Here is a 23,195-nt window from a genome sequence, read left to right on the forward strand (position 1 = left end):
CTTAAGTGATCCGCCCACCTCAGCCTCCCAGATTGATGGGATTACAGGCATGAGCCATCACGCTGGGCCCAGTTTGACATTTTTCTATCAAAAGAGTAAAATAATTATACCTCCATATAAAAACTACAGTTTCATCCTACTTAAAACTAAAAGTCATTAATAGGGATAAGATTAGGTCAAGGGCGAGGAAAAACAAGACGTGCAATATGGGTCTTTCTTTTCTTTTTTTTTTTTTTTTTTGAGATAGGCTCTCACTCTTGTCACCCATGCTGGAGTACAGTAGCACATGGAGTACAGGCATGTGCCACCATGCCCAACTAATTTTCATATTCTTTTTAGATACAGGGTTTCGCCATGTTACCCAGACTGATCTTGAATTTCTGGGCCCAAGCGATCTGTCCACCTTGGTCTCCCAAAGTGCTAGGATTACAGGTGTGAATCACTGTGCCTGGCCTCTATGGTAGGTTATTTCTTTAAACAGAATGCTGTATGATAACATCATTTCCTAAAAAGAAAATTTTATCATTGACAACTGACCAAAACCTTTTAGTTAAAATTAAATATAAAATGTATTTTTGGTCAGGTGTGGTGGCTCATGCCTGTAATCCCAGCACTTTGGGAAGCCGAGGCAGGTGGATCACCTAGGTCCGTAGTTCAAGATCAGCCTGGCCAAAATAAAACATTAGCTGGGCATGGTGGCAGGCACCTGTAATCCCAGCTACTCAGGAGGCTGAGGCAGAAGAATTGCTTGAACTAGGAGGGGGAGATTGCACCACTGCACTCCAGCCTGGACAGCAAGAGTGAAACTTCGTCTCAAAAAAAGAAAAAAGCAATTTTGGCCAGGCATGGTGGCTCATAATCATAGCACTTTGGAAGGTTAAGGCTGAAGGACCACTTGAGGCCAGGGGTTTGAGACCAGCCTGGGCAGCATAGTGAGACCCTGTTGCTGTGAAAACCTTTTTAAAATTTGCTGGGTATGGTGGCTAAGGTCGAAAGATCAGCCGGGCGCGGTGGCTCAAGCCTGTAATCCCAGCACTTTGGGAGGCCGAGGCGGGTGGATCACGAGGTCAAGAGATTGAGACCATCCTGGTCAACATGGTGAAACCCCATCTCTACTGAAAATACAAAAAGTTAGCTGGGCATGGTGGTGCGTGCCTGTAATCCCAGCTACTCAGGAGGCTGAGGCAGGAGAATTGCCTGAACCCAGGAGGCGGAGGTTGCGGTGAGCCGAGATCGCGCCATTGCACTCCAGCCTGGGTAACAAGAGTGAAACTCCCTCTCAAAAAAAAAAAAAAAAAAAAAAAAAGAAAGATCATTTAGGCCCAGGAGTTTGAGGTTGCAGTGAGCTGTGATTAAGCCACTACACTCCAGCCTGGGCAACAAAACCAGACCTTGTATCAGGGAAATATTTTTGTTGTATCTAATTTAATTACATGATAAGATAAAACACAATATTTTAATTTTGTTTTTTCCCCCTAGCAGCAAGGAGAAAACGTAGTTTTAATAAGAGTAGTTTTTGTTTTAAGACAGAGTCTTGCTCTTGTCACACAGGCAGTGCAAGGCATTGTGCAATGTCAGATAGGGTCTGCAGCCTGCTGCAATGGAGCGATTTTGGCTCACTGTAACCTCTGCCTTCTGGGTTCAAGCAATTCTCCTGTCTCAGCCTCCCAAGTAGTTGAGATTACAGGTGCCCATCACCATGCCCAGTTAATTTTTGTATTTTTAGTAGAGATGGGGTTTCGCCATGTTGGCCAAGCTGGTCTCAAGCTACTGACCTAAAGTGATGCACCCACCTCGGCCTCCCAAAGTGTTGGAATTACAGGCGTGAGCCACCGTGCCTGGCCAATAAGAATAGTTTTTAACACGAACTTTAGGGCTTCAAATTGCTTAACATAACCACATCTCCCTACAGCTAGGGTTCTCTCAGTTTAGACTACAATTTACTATTTAGATATTAATCTACCAATACATAATATCATCAAGCTCATTTTTAACATCTCACTCTGTATGGTCCTATTTTAGGTTACAACACCCATCACATGAACAACCTACTGCACAGTGCCTTCATTTTCACCTGTTCTTCTCAAGGCAGCTCCAAAAAGCAAACTGTTCAGTGTCAACAGTGCAATCAGGTAGCCCGCTGGGGAAACTACCTGACCAAAGACCCCGTCAAAGCCATATGTTTTTTTTTTCCGTAAAGGACCTGGCTCAGAGCTCAGCTACTTTCCCCCATATTCTGATTTCCTTTTCTTCTTTTCAGTACCCTTCAAAATCAAGCTCTTTAGGAAAAAGTCTCCATTTTTCTCTCCCTAATCCTACAGTTCTTTTAGTCTACACGAATCAAAAAAACAATAATGTAGAACCATCAAGACTGCACTCCCCAACAAGCAGTAGCACCCCAGCTCATCCCAATAGCCAGGATGAGTCAGCTAAACCCAGGTCTGCTGACTACAGCTGCAACAGCTCAGTTGTAGTAGTGATGAACTCAGACACACCCCAGCTGTCAGCAATTCTATTTTAAGCATCACAGACTTCACAAAATGACTGGATTGCCCCAGCAATATCAGAAATAAACTAGTTTTTGGCCTGGTGCAGGGGCTCACACCTGTAATCTCAGCACTTGGGAAGCCAAGGCAGGTGGATCACTTGAGGTCAGGAGTTCGAGACCAGCCTCGCCAACATGGTGAAACCCCCATCTCTACTAAAAATACAGAAATTAGCTGGATGCGGTGATGTGCACCTGAAATCCCAGCTACTCAGGAGGCTAAGGCAGGAGAATCGCTTGAACCTGGGAGGTGGAGGATGCAGTGAGCCGAGATCGTGCCACTGTACTCCAGCCTGGGTAACAGAGCAAGACTCCGTCTCCAAAAAAAAAAAAAAAAAAAGAAACTAGTTTGTGGTTTGTGAGGCATCTTTATCTCTTATGGTATAAGGAGTTGGTCTGTTATTAATCACCAAAACTCAGAGCCACAACAATAATTGTGGTTTGGACTCTTCACAGCACACTGATACTGGCATCTCATTTCGACATAATTTTGACCACATAGCTCCCTAACAAATAGGTCAGCCAATTTCTAGGAGTTGAGATGCTATCTATCATTCTCAAGTACTGGAGAAGAAGAGATGCCTTCCCTGCATCTTCTGGAGATAGTGGAGAGAAAGGAACCTAATAGCTAATCAGAGTCTTTAGCCATAGTAAGACTTCTATATCCTGGGTATCCCTGGGGGCTTCAGTCAGCCCTCTGTCAAGCCTCAGGGCAAAAAGCTGTAACTTTCACATTCAGACTTTTCCTCCCATTTCCTAGACATGAATCCTTTCCAAGTTGAAATAGAAAATCTTTGTCAAAATAGCCAGGATTCTTCCTAGGCAGGGAGCCAAAAGCAACCCTGGGAAATTCTTTCACGTCCTCCCTGTATGCTCCAGGTCCACCCTCAGATTTACGAAACAGTCCAGGTACAAAAAGGATACTCCTGCCACCCGAACCATGCTGCAGAGCCTATCTGACGCAAGGAAACGAAAGGCTTTACAACCCCTTTGGGACCTTCAGTTACTGATGAACAATTCAAACACAGTATTCAGTATACTGTTTCAAAAGGGCACTCAGTACAGAAACAGAACATGCATAAACTGCCCCATGAAAATGGTTATGTATATCTTTGCACTATATTTGATTTAATAAAGCTATTATCAATTAAATGCTATATCCAGAAGACTCAAGTCAACACCTTCTCTCTAAAGGCTTTTCTGACTGCCTCAGAAACACCTGACTACTCTGCCCTTTGAGCTCTCTCCCCATCACAACAACTCCCTATAATACTTTTATCAGAGCATCTGTGGCTCCTTAGGTCACTTACTGGTCATATGTCTATTTCCCTCCATTGTACTCTAAGATCCTCTAAGGCTGAAACCATATATTTGTGTGGATCCCAACTGCCCAGCACAGTGTCTAACCATTAGTGAGTGCTCTGTGCAAGTTTGGTGTGTAAACAACTGTTTTCCTGAGGGGCAGACACTGGTGTCACAAAACATGTCCACCAGCTGCTCTTCTACAGCTCCCAGATCACTCTCGTCACTCCACTGAGAGCCACCTTCCAGGGGTAAGGAAACAGGATCTATTTAGTCACCAATGGATGCCCAAGGGCTTGGGCTTAATGAGTGCAAATTTCTGATGCCACTAGGTGAGACCCACTCAATGATCAGAATTACCTAGTGGTCATCATCACTGTTGATGCTGCTACATCACTCAGAAAGCATATAAATGATGGCCGATTCCCTTTTGAAAGAAAAAAGAAATCACCAGCACTTTTGAGCACTTATATCGCACTACCGTGCTAGGCATTCTACACAGTCACAAACAGCACCACAATATATGCTTTAAAAATTATTCCTGCTTTAGAGATAAGGAAGCTAAGGATCAGAAGAGTGAAGTCATCTTGGAACTGAACTCCAGGTTTATAAAACTCAAAATCTGCATGTACTCTTTCCACTACAATCAAGTTGTGTGCCTGCAAGGCTCCCTGTCCTCCATGCTACTGGCCACCAGTCACAGCTTCCAGATAGGCTCCTGGACAAGTCAATGTGAATTTCTACCAGTGAGTGATTAGCCACTCTTTTTTCCTCCAAACTCTTTATGCCCATTTACAATGTATCTAGAAATGACCAATGGAGATTTGTCGAACATACTAACTAGCAGTTAGCAAAGCTTGAGAAAAACGAGTTAGCCTTGAAACTAGCACTATATTCCTCTATTTTAACTTTCAGCTTCACAGTCTCAGGCAATCTTGTACTCCAGCCAGACAACTTTGTCCAATGTCTACATAAACGTGAACTTTCAGCTCCATGGTACAGGGACAAGGATGTTGTTACTGGCATGGTGATTACTAAAACTCTTGAGAGGAATGTACACATAAAAAGTTCAGGTTACCAAAGTTTTTCCTGGGAAGAAGACTATTCTTTGAATGAGCTTCATGGAATACTAATTATACAGGAATCTGCATGAGTATCATCCCCAAAGCACATATGTAAAATGCTGGATTAAACAATTTTATACAAATTTATATATTGTAAGACTTCTCAGAACCTTAATATATCAATGTTTCCCAAATGATTTTGGATAAGGAAACTTTAATTAAAAGACAAAATGAATAAACAATACACAAAGTAAGTGCTCAAAAAATGATACCTATTATCATTAAGGGAAGCTTTTGTCAACAATCCTCTGAAGAGATTAGTCTTTGATGGGACAAGTATTGTTCAGAACACATTCTGGAAAACACTGAATATCATCCCTTAAGGGACGGCATTGACTATTTTGTCCACTAGCTACCATTTAGTACAATGGAAATGCAACATTTTTTAGACCTCCCTGGAAAAAAAAAGTACAGCTTCCAAAGATTCAAGCACTAAGAAACTCTGGACCAATCTGCAGATTCAGAGACCCAGGACCAAAAAAAAAAAAAAATCAAATTTATTATCAATAGGAGATACTTCTCTCACTTTGGAAAAGAAATTCCTTCTTTTAAGAAATTCCTAGGCCGGGCGCGGTGGCCCAAGCCTGTAATCCCAGCACTTTGGGAGGCCGAGGTGGGTGGATCGCGAGGTCAAGAGATGGAGACCATCCTGGTCAACATGGTGAAAACCCCTCTCTACTAAAAATACAAAAAATTAGGTGGGCATGGTGGCGCATGCCTGTAATCCCAGCTACTCAGGAGGCTGAGGCAGGAGAATTGCCTGAACCCAGGAGGCGGAGGTTGCGGTGAGCCGAGATCGCGCCATTGCACTCAAGCCTGGGTAACAAGAGTGAAACTCTGTCTAAAAAAAAAAGAAGGCCGGGCGCAGTGGCTCAAGCCTGTAATCCCAGCACTTTGGGAGGCCGAGGCGGGTGGATCACGAGGTCGAGAGATCGAGACCATCCTGTTCAACATGGTGAAACCCCGTCTCTACTAAAAATACAAAAAATTAGCTGGGCATGGTGGCACGTGCCTGTAATCCCAGCTACTCAGAAGGCTGAGGCAGGAGAATTGCCTGAACCCAGGAGGCGGAGGTTGTGGTGAGCCGAGATCGCGCCATTGCACTCCAGCCTGGGTAACAAGAGCGAAACTCCGTCTCGGAAAAAAAAAAAAAAAAAAAAAAAAAAGAAATTCCTATGATGGAAAGAGTCCAAACCATGATTTCTTTTCTTTTCTTTTTTTAGAGACAGGGTCTCACTATTGCCTAGGCTGGAGTACACTAGAGTCATCATAGCTCACTGCAGCCTCGGACTCCTGATCTCAAGCAATCCTCCTGCCTCAGCATCCCAAAATGCTGAGATTATAGGTGAGGGCCACCATGCTCAGCCTCAAACTACAATTAAGACCAAGAATTCAAGAAACAAATAAATAAATCAAGATCAGAAATGCTAAAGATTTCTGAGGTGGGATATAACACACATGATGATACGGCTTAGCCATGAATTCTAAGATGGACATACAAAACCAGATTCGAATGGGCCAAGATAAAATTATAGTTATGTCTTAGGAGGTACTAGGTGAAGAATAAAATACCCTTAGTAAATACATCACAAATGAAGGACTAAGGCAATCAGGGTGCTCTATATCTATAACTTAGTCTCTATTTTGCCCCATTCAATTTATCTCTATTACCTTTCATATATTTGTACTCCATCTAACCAACCTAAATATTCTCCATTCATGTCACACCATTTCCCATTTCTGTGTTCATGTTTTTGCCTTTCCCTGAAATTTCTATTCCCTATACTTCCACTCTTTTCTTGGCCAACTCCACATTCTCCTCATCCTTCAAGCCTAATTCAAATGACACTTCATCCAAGTTTTCTCTCATCATTCTAGGTATAGATGAACTCTCCAAAGTACATAATCGGTATCTTACTCTCTTGTTTTATCTTTGTTAATTTGGCAAATATTTGATAATCTCTTATGTGCTAGTTTCTATAGACACTGTGTATTTATATACTTGTTTTGTGGAATTTTTTGTTTGTTTTGTTTTGTTTTGTTTGAGACTGAGTCCTGCTCTGTTTCCCAGGCTGGAGTTCAGTGGCCCGATTTCAGCTCACCACAACCTTTGCTTCTCAGGTTCAAACGATTCTCCTGCCTCAGACCCCAAGCAGCTAGGATTACAGGTGCCCACCACCAAGCCTGGTTAATTTTTATATTTTTATTTATTTATTTATTTATTTATTTATTTATTTATTTATTTATTTTTTTGAGACGGAGTTTTGCTCTTGTTACCCAGGCTGGAGTGCAATGGCGCGATCTCGGCTCACCGCAACCTCCGCCTCCTGGGTTCAGGCAATTCTCCTGCCTCAGCCTCCAGAGTAGCTGGGATTACAGGCACACGCCACTATGCCCAGCTAATCTTTTGTATTTTTAGTAGAGACGGGGTTTCACCATGTTGACCATGGTTGGTCTCGATCTCTCGACCTCGTGATCCACCCGCCTCGGCCTCCCAAAGTGCTGGGATTACAGGCTTGAGCCACCGCGCCCGGCCTATTTATTTATTTTTGAGATGGAGTTTCACTCTTGTTGCCCAGACTGGAGTACAATGGCGAGATCTCGGCTTACCACAACCTCTGCCTCCCAGGTTCAAGCAATTCTCCTGCCTCAGCCTCCCGAGTAGCTAGGATTATAGGCATGTGCCACCACATCCAGCTAATTTTTGTAGTTTTTAGTAGAGATGGGGTTTCACCATGTTGGCCAGGCTGGTCTCGAGCCCCTAACCTCGTGATCTGCCTGCCTTGGCCTCCCAAAGTGGTGGAGTTACAGGCATGAACCACTGTGCCCAGCATATATTTTTATTATTTATTTATTTATTTATTTATTTTTGGTATGGAGTCTCACTCTGTCACCCAGGCTGGAGTGCAATGGTGCAATATCGGCTCACTGCAACCTCTGCCTCCTAGTTCAGACGATTCTTGTGCCTCAGCCTCCCAAGGAGCTGGAATTACAGGCACCTACCACCATGCCCAGCTAATTTTTGTATTTTTAGTAGAGATGGGGTTTCACCATTTTGGCCAGGCTGGTCTCGAACTCCTGACATCAAGTGATCCACCAGCCTCAGCCTCCCAAAGTGCTGGGATTACAGGCATGAGCCACCATGTCCAGCCTATACTTGTTTTATCTATGCATTATACTTTTCTGGGGGGAAGCTATTCCCTCATTACCATTTAATTAACTTTTGGACACACACAAAACAAAAACAAAAACAAAAACAAAAACTTTTGGACATAAGATTTTATGTCAACTCATAGGAGGTTCTGATTCATAGTAACCAGTACTGTGCCTTGACCATGGTAGGTACTCAAACATGGTCTGAAGGAAGGCACACCATTTAAAAAAGACAGTTCTATACGGGGCTGGAGATAGCCACAATAACAGGCATTATTCACCATACATGATGTGGTGATCAGGGAAGGATTCATGAAAGAGATGGTATTTGTGAGGATTCTTGAAATAAGGGTAGGAATTAGAAATTGAGATGGGAGGTTGGGTGTGGTGGCTTATGCCTGTAATCTCAGCACTTTTGTAGGCAAAGGTGGGTGGATCACTTGAGGTCAGGAGTTTGAGACCAACCTGACCAACATGGTGAAACCCCGTCTCTACTAAAAACACAAAAATTACCAGGTGTGGTGACGTATGCCTGTAATCTCAGCTACCTGTCAGGTTGAGGCAGGAGAACTGCTTGAACTGGAAAGTGGAAACTGCAGTGTGCCGAGATCGCACCATTGCACTCCAGCCTAGGAAACAGAGCAAGACTCTGTCTCGAAAAAGAAAAAAAAGAAATTGCGATGAGAGCATACATATTTCAGTTTGGTTAAAATACAGGGTTCAGAAGGAAAGCAGAAAAAGGCAAAGTTGGAAAAATATTGAAGCCAGACTGGGAAGGTCTTAAGTCACTGGCAAAAGTATCTGGACTCCTTCTGTAACAAAAGAGGTGTGACTGAAAAGTGCTACAGATCCCACTGATAAATAAACAGGGGAAGAAAAGACCAGAATGATAGACAGATGGAACAGAATTAAAAACTAAAAAATTAAATTGGCCTTTATTTCCAAATTCCTTTTTCTTACCATTCTTTTCCATTTTTGTTTTTCAAGGGTTAAGTGGATGACCATATTACCTGAGCAGTAACATAAAGAATGGAACCCCACATAAGCACACTTTAGTTTGGTAATATGGTTTTAAAATTTATAGCAAAATCAATGTCATATTTCAAGATACACATATTGTGATTGTGCTATAAATCATAAGAAGCAGGAAGCAGGAAAGTCCTCTGATACTCCTTTCAAGGTGTTTGCTATCCTACATCTCTGGCCAACATGTTCTAGAACCTTAAATATCTCCTTCCCCATCTTCTTTTCAAGATTACTCTTTTTCAGCCCTTATCTCTGCTAGACTCACTAGGTGTCTTGCTCTATTAGCTTGCTGTCTTGAACCTTCAGGTTCAATCTATTCATAGATCCAAAAAGTAGAGTCACTCTGATGAGAGGGGCCACTGTGCACAATGTCTGCCTTTTTCACTGGAACCCTTGCACATGGACAAAGCTGTCTTCTAATACGCCCAGGACACCTGAGCTACAAAACTCCTCTTACTAGAGAAGGAAAAGAAAACCCCATAGATCTAGAAGCTCTGCAATACCTCCTCCTGCTCTTGCCAATTTGTCTTCCCATTCTTTGGAACTGAGGAATCAGTTAATCAGGCCATAAATACAGTTCCTTGTGCAATCTTGCAGGACCAGATCTATACACAGAATAGTCTTGAGTTGAGTCATTTAATAAAAGGTAGTTATTGACCAAAAATATCTCCCTAATACAACCTGAAATCCACAAATTTGGAATTCATTTGAGTTAAAAAACAAATATGATCCTGGACAAGATGGGTGAAAGGGGACCTCAATATCAGGTTCTGCATTAGAAAAACAATCTGATTAATCTGTTCCAAAGGTAATAGGAGTTTGAGAGGAAACAATGAGAAAGAAAGACAAAGGGTAGAAAATCTGCAGGGTCATTTTGGAACATGGTATATTTCCAAGAAGAAATCCAGGGAGGTTCAGAAAGAACAAACGAGGGCACTGGGATCCTGAAAAGTAGGAAATAAAGGCTACCCAAGCCAAAAGCTGGGAGCAAGGAAGAGCCATAGCTCAAAAACGTTTGGTGAATGAGCTCCAAAGGTTGACTTTGCCTTGAGCTACTGCCAAGGTCCTCATTTACTTCCGAAAGCTCAACACAGTTCTTACTTTTTTTCCCTTCATGGGAGCATGCACAATAAGGTGGAATGTACCATAACCTTGGTAGGGACGTATGGATAAATGAGTCCGGGCAGATGTGGAACTAAAACCAAGAAAGAGAAGGTTTTAAAATAGAGCCAAAAGAGTGGAACCCAAAACAGGATCCAGTTCATTAAAAATTACAGGTGTTTGGGGACTTTTAAGTTTCCTATCCTCCGTTTTACTCAAACTGTTTATACTGGAAATTCTGAGTATCCCTGGGTCAAAGAAATGTGTGATTGGCAGTCCCCATTCAGAATTCACCAAGCTACAATAAAACTGCTCCACTTGAGCCCGGAAAAATGAAAACTGTAATAAGGCAGAATTTGCCAAAACACAAACAGTGAAAGTTAGTTTCCCGAAAACATAATTCTACTAATTATTTTCAAATGTCCTTCAATCCAAGAGTAATACACGTATTTCGAGTGAAAACACTCAAGAGTAATGGCACTGCCACCACACCACCTCCATCTGATCCTATTGCTGCTCACTCCCTGCTCAACAGACATCCTGTCCAGCTGAAGGCTTGTCCCCCAGGGCATATTACTCTCCTTCCCTACAGAGCCAGTGACATTCTTCCAAGGTCTATAAACTCTGTGTCCTCTAATCTAGCTCTAGCCTCTTAATCTACATGGACATAACTACCTCAATGTGTACCACCATCCGCCTCTTTATGTAGAAAAATATATTTCTAATCCTCTCCTACAGTGTGTGACCTTAAACCTTCCCAGCTCATTCCTACATTTTTCCAACTGACATGCCAGTAGCGGAGGCTCTCTAGTGGTTGAGAATTTACCTCTCAGATATCTGACCCTATCAAACTGGGTATAGATTTTGTGTGTGCATGTGTGTGTATGGACGCGGGGCTTGTTTCTTCCTTGGGTACAGACTTTCTAAACTCATACTACTCCAAAATTTGGCAACAGACCCCCCAAACTTGAACATTACAGTGGCCCTTTTATACTGGCTAAAATCTTTGCCTCTTTTTCTGCATCATTTGCTTACTCTTAAATGAATACTCTCAATATTCCCATTCTTTAGTAGTTCTCTCTTCTGCTCTAAATGCTGCAGTCTCACTCTTATAGATGGCCACGTCCAACATCATTTTTTGGCAACCAGCTGTAAATCCTGTTCAGGATGTCATCATCCTCCTCAACAGATACTGCCATGTAGCTGAGTTTTAATCTTGCTTTATTGAAACCTATGTAGGACTGATAACATTAGCCAGTTAAATTTGTGTACGTATCTGACCTCTACCAGGTGCTTTCACATTCATTTGCCTCTCAACAACCCAGAGAAGAATGACTACTCTTCCCATTTTCCAGGTGAGGAAATCACAGTTCAGCAAGGATTAGATGACTTATTCAAAGCCAAGCAGATATTTAAATGCAAGAGTCAACACTCAAACTTCTATATTCAATCCAACTATTTCCCCATGCACATTTCTGAAAATAACTGCTGCTAAGTAGGCCCCACACCTCTGGTGCTAGTCAAACAGAAGCCACTGCAGGCCCTGTGGTATATGTAGCTTTGGTCTCTTGCCCACTCTGTGTCGTATTTTTGCTCTATTTGCCACACCTAGCACCAAGCCTGGACACGCAAGCTCACCTCTACCCAACCGCTGCCAACTTCCCACAGATCCCTACTTCTGTCACATAAACAAAGTTCTTTTATTCTGCTCTGAACATGATCTTGCCCCTTCTCCACTGATATCTCTTCTGCTGGAGAAAGGACACAATCTTCCTCCCTTATCCAGGGACTTACTCACTATACTCTGGCTCAGAAGCCACAAACTCTTCACCAGAAACTCTGTATTATAGTTTTAGCTCCATGTTCTCTGCCCTTTCCCTCTCCTGCTCTGTTGAAACTATCCGTTTTAGAGTGTAAGTGCCTGACCCAGACGCTTTATTTAACTAGCCGTGGGTACTACTCAACACAATGCCTTGCATTCAGAGGCATAAAAACATCAACAATTATGACCTTTTTCAAAAATAAATTCCTGTCCTTGATCTGACATAATGACGGAAAACAGCTGCCAAACCGCTAAGAGCATTATTTACTTCAATTCAGAATTTCTGAATAGGAATTAGCTTAAAAGAGCTGTAAAGTAAAAGACAAGGGGATATTTGTTTACACATAGTCCCAAAGGTATAAAATGAAACACTGAGTAATTTGTTATTAGCTTTCCATCACCAACAAAGTCCAACTCTATTGCATAGCGAGGTCAAGCTGGTTAAGAGGATCCTAGTCAACAGCATTTCCGTTATCAGAAGGAGGTGGTCAGCTATTCCATTCGCATATGTGCTCTGGAAAAGCAACAGCTGGCCGTGTATTACTTACTGGCTTATCCTTGATAGTGGGGCTTGACACACACAGGTACAGTTTCCCGTCTTCTTCTAGGCAGGCATCTATCAAAGCTTGTACTGAGCTTTCCTCCTGGAACAGCAGAAAGGCATAGCCTTCGGGAGAGCAAAAACAAAAGGGTGGAAGAAGAATCAGTACATTAAATTCCAAGTACCGATTACAAATTACCTGTTGTTTCATTTTGGCAAATTCTTACTAAAATCTAAGACTTCAATTGGGACAAAGGGACTTTGTCCAGAAACTACATTAGGTGCTCATTGATATTACCTTGTTTAATTTTTACTATTAAAGGAGCAAGTTTAGAACCCATCTATGGAATTTCCACTAAATACATCTGGTTATTCTTTTTTTTTTTTTTTTTGAGACAGAGTCTTGCTTTTTCACCAGGCTGGAGTACAGTGGCACAATCTCACTGCAACCTCCGTCTCCTGGATTCAAGCAACTCCCCTGCCTCACCCTCCTGAGTAGCTGGGGCTACAGGCACCACCACACCTGGCTTTTTTTTTTTTTTTTGTATTTTAGTAGAGACAGGGTTTCACCATCGCCAGGATGGTCTTGATCTCCTGACCTCATAACCTGCCCGCCTCAACCTCCCAAAGTGCTGGTATTACAGGCGTGAGCCACTGTGCCTGACCATCTGGTTATTCCTAATGAGGGCAGTGGACTCACCATTGGCCTTAGCCACAACTAACAAGTAGCCAAGAAATAAGCACCACTTGCTTTCCAATTTCTACCAAGCTCTAAGTTGGCTACACGTTACAGAGATAAACCTTGAAAATATTATGCCAAGGGAAAGAAGCCAGACAAAATATGTCCAGAACAAGCAAATCTATCAAGACAAAAAAAACGTAGATTGGTGGCTGCCTAGGACAGGGAGGCTGGAAGGAATAGACACTGAATTTCTTTTTGGGATGAGAAATTTTCCAAAATTGATTGTGGTGATAATTGCACAACTCTGTAAACATGCTGAAAACCACTGACTTGTACATGTCAAATTGGTGAATTGTATAGTACGTGAATGATATTTCAACAAAGCTGTTTTTTAAAAGGCCAACAATAAGCTGGTGTGCTTTTGCATGCTGTCACTGATGACAGTGCTCTGCGTCTCTAAGGGGTACCCTCTTGGCAGAATACCGCAGGTCTAGAACAACAGACGCTAGCTGCAGGATTTCCACAGACATAGCCAGTTTTGTTCAGTTTAATTCCATAAGATTTATTGAGTAACTGATACAAGTCAGACATATCTATGATTTATGAGAATACTAAAACGAGCAAGACCAGGTTCCCTTTTTTTTGAGATGGAGTCTTACTCTGTCACCTGGTTTCAGTGCAAGTGACACAATCTCTGTGGTACAATCTAGGCTACTGCAACCTTTGTCTCCTGGGTTCAAGTGATTTAGCCTCCTAAGTAGCTGGGATTACAGGCGCCCGCCACCACAGCCAGCTAATTTTTGTATTTTTAGTAGAGACGGGGTTTCACCATGTTGGTCAGACTGGTCTCAAACTCCTGACCTCAAGTGATCGCCTGCCTCAGCCTCCCAAAGTGCTGGGATTACAAGAATGAGTTACTATGCCTGACCCTAGGTTCCTCTTGTAAAGAAACTTAAGAAGTAGATGAAACGAACATTTAGACAATTAACTACTCACTACAAAGTTGAGAGAGAAAAGTGGGGACAAAATGTGCCACTGGAATCCTACGGAGCAAGGGCCCAACTTGGGAGTATCAGCAAAGACTTTAAAGAAAACAACAGAGATTCAAGGGGCCACCTGTGGCACTTGCGGCCACACTGACATTCATAAATGGAGACTGGGCAAAGGCCCATCATGAATTAGTCTAAGCCTTCAACTTCTCTGCAACCCTGCTTGCTTTACTAAATCTCTCAGCTGTCATTTCTCAACTCTCAACTTTGCTACTAACCTCAAAGGAAACCATCATCAATACTATTCTTCTCTGGCACATTGCATATCAGAAGAATGTAAATGGTGGAGAAGGATAAGAATCCCTACATACAGTCCAGGCTGGGTGGCTCACACCTATAATCCCAGCACTTTGGGAGGCTAGGGAGGGTGGATCACTTGAGGTCAGGAGTTCAAGACGAGCCTGGCCAACATGGTGAAACCCCTGTCTCTACTAAAAATACAAAAATTAGCCAGGCGTGGTGGCGGGTGCCTGTAATCCACGCTACTCAGGAGGCTAAGGCAGGAGAATCACTTAAACCTATGAGGTAGAGGTTTCAGTGTGCTGACATTGCGCCACTGCACTCCAGTCTGGGCAACAGAGTGAGAGTTCATCTCAAAAAAAGAATCCCACACACAAAAGATTCTCACACATCAGAAGTGTTTAATTCATAATCAACTGGCTAAAAATAAAGCTCTCTGAACATGTAATGATGGTGGCAATGGAAAATGGCTATTCTTATTTGGTCTTTTCTCCAACTCCCCATTTACTATACACATCATCTAAGCAAATACAGCAGCAAAAAAAGACCAGCCACTCCCCAGCATAGCAGGCAGAAACTAAACACAGGAGAAGACACCAAACTGAATGGGCAACCATGTAGCTGCAAGAGAGAGACTGCCAAGGTTTTAGGACCCAGAACTGTTTTCTGGGCTTTGGTCTCAGGCTGTATAGGCCAGAGGATTCTGTTGGTGGCTAGTAAGGAAAAATAAAACCTGACTGCAAAATTAGAAAAGATAATATATCATATCTTCATATCCTCTTTTGCAAACAGTATTGAACTATCACCAGGTATCAGGGCATCTTAAAAATTCAGTGTTTTCACTTAATATGAAAACATTAATTCTACTTGCTAAGGATGATATTAGAGATAAGTGAGTTAAAAAGTGCAAATATCACAAAGAGAAGGTCTTAGCAGGTTCTATCAAACCTCTTGTCCTACCAGGTAAAATACTGTTATAAATATTAAACAAAGATCATAAGCATATTGAGCATCTTGCAGTCAGAGTACTCCATCTATGTATATACTGTACCAGGCACACATCAAGAAGGCCTGGTGATAGGGCATGCCCAGTGAGTTGGGCTTTCTCTTATTCTTTGCCTCTGGAAGGCCTCCAGGCTGACTCCATCACACTACTATCCACCCTCTGCAATCTTCCACATCAAATCCAATTTTGAGTTAACTGTGGGCATCCAAAGAAAGGGTGGTTGTCTTCCTACAGCAACTGAGTTGCTACCACAAAAGCATGCAGATTTTCACTTAGGCCTATCTCACAGCCATAAATATCTACATTGGGAAAAGAGAGAGTAAAAACAACTGGGAGCCACAAGTAAAAACCTGCTACAAATACTATTACCAAGGGAAATATCTACAAACAACTTCTTTCCCAGGAAATGGCTCAAAACAGTTTACCAATTCTTCAGGACGACTCTTTTACTATAAATAATCTTGTGTCAAAATAATTACCTTTATTCTGAGGTAACCAGTCATGTAATGTAATGGCAGTATTTTCTCAGCAATGTAGATAAGAGATAGGGCTGAACTTCCCCCAACCCCCAAAATCTGGGCTGCAGTTCAACAATTTATTTCAACTCGTCCCACTTTAGGCCTTCCAACCAAAACAGAGTTCACCAGAAACACCCAAATCACTCTTGAAAACAACTTTATATCTTGACCTGCTAAAACACCTTCTGATACTTCAAGGTCAAGCAAACCCAGATGACAACAGAAGTCAGAGGATTTTTTTTTTTTTTTAAACAGAGTCCCAGGATGGAGTGAAATGCAGTGGTGTGATCTCCACTCACTGCAACCTCCGCCTCCTAGGTTCAAGCGATTCTCCTCCCTTAGCCTCCTGAGTAGCTGGGATTACAGGCACTCACCACAACACCCAACTAATTTTTGTATTTCAGTAGACACGGGATTTCACCATTTGGCCAGGCTGGTCTAAAACTCCTGACCTCAGGTGATCCTCCTGCCTTAGCCTCCCAAAGTGCTGGAATTACAGGCGTAAGCCACCATGCCTGGCCCGAAATCAGAGAATTTTTAAAAATAAGGAAGACTCGGCTGGGCACAGTGGCTCATGCCTTTTAATCCCAGCACTTTGGGAGGCTGAAGCAGCTGGATCACCTGAGGTCGGGAGTTCAAGACCAGCCAGCTTGAACAACATGGAGAAACCCCGTCTCTACTAAAAAATACAAAATTAGCCGGGCATAGCAGCACATGCCTGTAATCCCAGCTACTCAGGAGGCTGAGGCAGGAAAATTGCTTGAACCCAGGAGATGGAGGTTGCAGTGAGCCAAGATCACACCATTGCACTCGAGCCTGGACAACAAGAGTGAAACTTCTTCTCAAAAAAAAAAAAAAAAAAAAAAAAAAAAATCAGGAAGAATCTTTCAAACACATTTCCCTTTTGATCTTGAGAAATTTAAAGTTAAAGTAAACAAAGTAGAAAAAGATCCCTTCAAGAATAACAAGGTCAATGTGAGGTGGAAATTCAATCAATGATTTACTGAAAGATAAATTGCAAATGGTACTATGAAAAGTGTTCTGGACTAGGAGACAGAAGGTCTAGATTTGGGTACAAGTCCTAACATTTACTAACTGTGTGGTAATAACAGCTAATAGCTATCATTTGTTGAGATTTACTATGAACCAAACACTGTTTGTTTCATCTTCACACATACCCTGTGTGGTAGGCCCTATTTTTTGTTTTGTTTTGTTTTGAGATGGAGTCTTGCTCTGTTGCCAGGCTAGGCCAGAGTGCAGCAGCACAATCTTGGCTCACTGCAACCTCCGCCTCCCGGGTTCAAGTCTTTCTCCTGCCTCAGCCTCCTGAGTAGCTGAGACTACAAGTGTGTGCCACCACACCCAGCTAATTTTTGTATTTGTAGTAGAGACGGGATTTCACCATGTTGGCCAGGATGGTCTCAAGCTCCTGAACTTGTGATCCGCCTGCCTCGGCCTCCCAAAGTGCTGGGATTACAGGCATTAGGCATTGTGCCTGGCTGGTAGGCCCTATTTTAATTCTGCTTTATATTAAAGGAAATTACAGAGTAATTAAGTGACTCGTTTAAGATCACCCAGTAAGTGGTAGAACCATGAACTTGAATATTAACATTTCTGAATCTTGGCTGTCTTCTCTGTCAAATGAAGAAACCAAGTATTTGTCCCAATTACCTTACAGAGATGTAGCTTATAAGATAATGTATATAAAGGTGTTTTGTACACTAGAGAGTCATGTAAGTCTTGATTTTTCTTTTACTGCATTTTCAATTATTTCCGTAACAGGTAAAATTAAAGTTGAGTTTTTGCATATGGTCTCATTATAAAAATTAGAATTCAAATTAATGATACGCACTTTCCATTTTGCATTTGCAAGCATTTAGTGAATAAAGAGAAGTAACCTAGATACTGAAGAAAAGCCTTAATTAAAGTTACTTGAATGACAGGCTGAATATTACTGCAAACAAACAAAGTGTCTGAATATCTGCTTTCCTATATGATTAGCCATTTCCACCACAAGAGTGTCAGATGTAATATTTTCTGATTTTAGTACGTTTTAAAAATAAAAGCCAATTATGCCTATAAACAGAGCTTCTCTATCTATTAGTCTGAAAGGTATTTAAAAAAAAAAAACACGCACACACTTGGCCAAAAAATTATCAGCTTCCTCTGTTCTCTTGCCTTCTGACCCAGTAACAGATAATATGATTATAAAACTCTTCTGTTGTTCTCTAGTGGATTCCAAAGGAATAAAAAGAAAAGGGGGGGGGAAAAAAGGAAGAAAAAAAAAAACTCTCCCAGTTTCAGAAATGGTAACCTGAGGAGTATGTGGGGGCTTCAGTGATGTGGCGAGCTATGGGAGGTCCTCAGCTCACAGCCAGTCTATGAGAGCAGACAGGGCTCTGGAGGGAACAGGAGGAGCTCCTGGTCACTGTCACCATCACAACCTCCAGTTATAGGTAGAATGGATAGCTGAAAATTCCTTACTTTCCCACTGATGCCAAACAGGTTGGAGAAGAAGGATAGAACACTGAGGGATTTTTTTTTTCTTTCGACAATTCTAAATTGACTAATGCAATTTTCTGGGAGAAAAAGGAACACCAAGGTTGGGGGACGAACTTAATTAGACAATTCCATTTCATTTGGCCAGGTGTGTGAAGTCTAAATTTAATTTAAAGATTTTTATTTTATTTTATTTTATTTATTGAGACAGAGTCTTACTCTGTTGCTCAGGCTAGAGTGGTGCAATCTCATTCACTGTAACCTCTGCCCTCCAGGTTCAAGCAATTTTCCTGTCTCAGCTTCCCCAGTAGCTGGGACTACAGGCACGTGCCACCATACCCAGATAATTTTTTGTATTTTTAGGTAGAAATGGGGTTTCACCGGGTCAGCCAGGCTGGTCTTGATCTTCTGACCTCGTGATCTGCCCGCCTCGGCCTCACAAAGTGCTGGGATTACAGTGTGAGTCACTGCACCTGTCCAAGATTTTTTTTTTAATACCTGAGAACACATTAAGTATAACCTCCAAAATGTTCTCAGCTATCTTTCAAAAACAAAGCTTCCTGATCTCTTAAATACATAATTTTTCACGTTATAATTTTTTAATACTTGATTCCTAGTATAAATAACAATCATCAACAACTGTACTACCACAACTATCATGTACTAAATGCTCACAATATTCTAGGCACTTAGCTAATAAATATTTTACATGTTAGCTCATTTCATCCTCACAGTAACTCTATGAAGTGAATACAACTGTTACTATTACCATTTTACAGATGAGGAAAATGAAGCTCCAAGAGGTTAAGGGAATTCTCAGATTGAAACCTAGATATGAAATCTGTAATTAAAACCTAGATCAGTTTCCAGAGCCCATTAATTTATACCATCTCATCTAAAAGTGGTAAGATAAATTTTTCAGTATCACCAATAAAGAACTTGCCTTTAAAATGTCCTTGTGACAGTGACCATTTAAATAGTGTTTTAATAGCAGTAAGTAGTCACTGTGTGCTTTAGTCTTATAATTTAAGGCCTATGCAGACATAATTGCTCTAAAGCACACAAAAACAATATTAAGGGTTATTCTCTAAAACAATGGGCATGGACTCTTCTAATGATATAAAAGACAAAAAGCCTAGGGAACTGTCTGAAGTAAAGAAGATTAAAGATATATAACAATGAAATGCAGAACCCAAGATGGCTGCACTCTTGCTGAGATATGTTGGTCATTATTGCCTCCGAGCCCACTTTTGCCCAAAGCTCTGTGTCAGAAATGCTATTCCTCTGGGAACCACGGCCAAAGAAAAGATGGAGCAGTTCTGAAATAAGAACATAGGCTCAAACAATCCCGTTTGAACACATCACTGTCTAAACTTGGTCTCTTCCCATGGTCATGTCCATCTGTCACCATGGCACTGGCATTGCTTTGAGTGCAGGGGTCTCTCTTTTTGGCATATCGGCGCTGTTACTCCCTGGGAACTTTGAGTCTTATACGCAACTCGTGAAGTCCCTGTGTCTGGGGCCAGCATTGATCCATGCAGCTAAGTTTGCACTTGTCTTCCCTCTCATGTATCATGCCTGGAATGGGATCTGCCACTTGATGTGGGAACTAGGAAAAGGCATGAAGATTTCCCAGCTATACCAGTCTAGAGTGGTTGTCCTGGTTCTTACTGTGTTGTTCTCTGTAGGGTCGGCAGCCATGTGAAGAACAGAGGTTCCCAGGATCATCTTCCTGTACATTATTACATTCATCTATCTTTCTGTTTGTCACTTTTACCTCCAGCCTGGGAAAAGTTCTCCTTATTTGCTTAGATTGTTTTGCACTTTCAGATCCCCTTGGAGCAGTAGAGTACCTTGTAGACCATAATAGTGGAAAAGGGTGTAGTTTTCCCCTTGTTTTTAAAGATGGGGTGGCTGCAAAAACTTCCATTTTTTTGCCCACAACTTACCTACTCTGGGCCTGGAAGCAGTTATTCCCTTACCATATTGGGCTTTGATTTGTGCTGAGGGTCAGCTTTTGGCTCCTTCTTCCTGAGACAGTGGAAACAATGCCAACTCTGTGGCTTCTGCCCTGGGGACTGGGGGTGAAGCTTTTAGTGCCACTGCCTGTGTGTTGCTGGCTTAAACAACAATTTTGTTCACTGGTGAGAGCCCAGGCCATTAACACCTATGTAGTGTTATTGAAAGAAGAGAGGTGAGTGTGGAAAGGAATTAGTCTATGCCAGCTAGAGGGAGATAAAGAGGACTAGTTAGTTCTCGGAGCAGCTGCTTTGAGGAAAAACTATATAGCTTTTGACACAAGAGGAAGATACAGCAAATTATCACTGAACCTATTAAAGGTTATTTCTTTCTCTTGCATTTCCAGAAAAGCCTCTTAATTTTATGCTTTCTTATCCAAGTCATGTACCATTTTTTTTTCTGAAACGGAATTAAAATATTCTTTAAAAAAAAAACCACTAAATCCAAGTTGTTATATCTTTTGACTCTGAGTGGATTGTGAATTTTTAAAAATGCTCTAAAGGACATTATTGAAACAGTCCGGATATGTCTTGTTCTCAGGAGAAATGTGCTAAAGTATTTAGGAATGAGAGATCTACAACTCGCTTTTTTTTTTGTTTGTTTGTTTTGAGACAGAGTCTCACTCTACTGCCCAGGTTGTAGCGCAGTGGTGCAATCTTGGCTCACTGTAACCTCCGCCTCCCAGGTTCAAGTGATTCTCCTGCCTCAGCCTCCTGAGTAGCTAGGATTACAGGCAAGTACCACCATATCCGGCTAATTTTTGTATTTTTAGTAGAGACAAGGTTTTGCCATGTTGGCCAAGCTGGTCTCAAACGCCTAACCTCAGGTAATCCACCCGCCTCAGCCTCCCAAAGTGCGGGGATTACAGGTGTGAGCTACCGTGCCCAGCCTACACCTACTTTAAATGAGTTATTAGGGAAATATATACATAGACAGAGACAGAGAGAGAGAACATACACACACAAATGTGGCAAAATGCTAATAATTGGTGAATCTAGAAAAAAGCTATATAGGTGCTCACTGTATTATTCTTAGAGCTTTTTTTTGTAGGTTTGACATTTTTCAAAATAAAAATTTGTGGGGGAAAAAAGCCCTACAAGGTCTCCCATTCTAGAAAGAGGGGTGTGTGTGTGTATGTGTGTGTGTGTGTGTGTGTGTGTGTGTGTGTGTGTGTGTTTAAAAAGAAACATTAGTGAGCCGGGCGCGGTGGCTCAAGCCTGTAATCCCAGCACTTTGGGAGGCCAAGGCGGGTGGATCACGAGGTCAAGAGATCGAGACCATCCTGGTCAACATGGTGAAACCCCATCTCTACTAAAAATACAAAAAATCAGCTGGGCATGGTGGCACGTGCCTGTAATCCCAGCTACTCAGGAGGCTGAGGCAGGAGAATTGCCTGAACCTAGGAGGCGGAGGTTGCGGTGAGCCGAGATCGCGCCATTGCACTCCAGCCTGGGTAACAAGAGCGAAACTCCGTCACAAAAAAAAAAAAGAAACGTTAGTTCTTCAAATCAGCTAATACTATCAGTGACGTATATGTTTCAAGTACCAAGTAAAAATGGAAAAAATATTCAGCTTGTGGAGCTGTGCCCTGAACCACTTCAGCTTTCATAAAATGGCAGACCAAAGAATGGCTAGTTTCAGACTAAGACCAACCCTGGAAGGAAAAGTCCATGGCCTGGACAGATAGGCAGCTCTCTCTTCTCACAAAATCAGGCTTCCTATCACCAGTGACCTTCCTAGAGAGACCTAAAGGGCACTGCTGCCCAAGTTTAGACTTTCTTTGCAACAGGCAGTCTGTTCTAAACAATGTCTGACCTTGGCTTTCAGGTCAGAGGACTTACCTGGTTTGCCTCAGGACACTTTTTTTGGACTCAATTCAAGAATACCAAAAAGATTTAAGAAGTGCCAGGTATGATGCTAAGTACTGATGTTACAAAAATGAATAAGCCAAAGAAGAACTCTGACCCAGAAAAAGTCAGACTGTAAATAAATAACCAACAAGCAACATTAAAAGTGGTACGTTGGGGTTATGTCCTGCAGGACACTGGCAAGAAAAAAAGGGAGCAGATTTGCCCAAACATCAGGGAAAACCATAGAGCAAAGGCCATATCTGAGCCAGAGGCTGATTACTTTTCCATAAAGTAAGTGCATTCCAAGTTCAGTAAGGTACACAGGCCAAGGCATGGAAAGGCCAAAGGGTCAGCTCACTTGGAGAACAGTGAGCACAGTTCATTAGTTAGAGGATTGAGAGTGGTGGGTGGGAAGAGTTGAAGCAGCTCATCAATCCCTGTCTGTAGCTAGAGAACACTGTAGGTTTCTGAACTGGATCTCTTATTCATTTTCCTCTTGAATGAGGATACCTTATTTCCAATATTCACTCAACACTTACTATGTAATCTACACACTGCAGGGGAATACTATCATGAGCAAATTCTTTTTCTTAAGGAATTTATGTACTAGCACTAGCAGATCATAAGGAATAAATACACAGAGAACTCTAACTTAGGAACAATGCATTAAGGATCCTAAGAAGTATTTTTGTAAACATATTTTTTTTTTTTTTTTTGA

The 23,195-nt window shown here is 41.9% G+C and overlaps 1 protein-coding gene and 1 pseudogene across 7 annotated transcripts in view; one reads left to right on the plus strand and one right to left on the minus strand.

Annotated features, from left to right (window-relative positions):
- The window catches only part of CPEB3 (cytoplasmic polyadenylation element binding protein 3), a 247,140-nt gene that overhangs the window by 54,081 nt on the left and 169,864 nt on the right, over positions 1 to 23,195 (minus strand). For all 7 annotated transcript variants that reach the window (XM_074382575.1, XM_074382576.1, XM_039465097.2 and 4 more), the window contains one exon: positions 12,622 to 12,740. In XM_074382575.1, the coding sequence (XP_074238676.1) occupies positions 12,622 to 12,740 (119 nt within the window). The remainder of the gene's footprint in view (positions 1 to 12,621; positions 12,741 to 23,195) is intronic.
- Positions 19,806 to 20,313, plus strand: LOC101051329 (succinate dehydrogenase cytochrome b560 subunit, mitochondrial pseudogene; annotated as a pseudogene).

Source organism: Saimiri boliviensis, chromosome 12 (genome assembly GCF_048565385.1).
Source record: "Saimiri boliviensis isolate mSaiBol1 chromosome 12, mSaiBol1.pri, whole genome shotgun sequence".
In the NCBI taxonomy this organism is placed as follows: Eukaryota; Metazoa; Chordata; class Mammalia; order Primates; family Cebidae; genus Saimiri; species Saimiri boliviensis.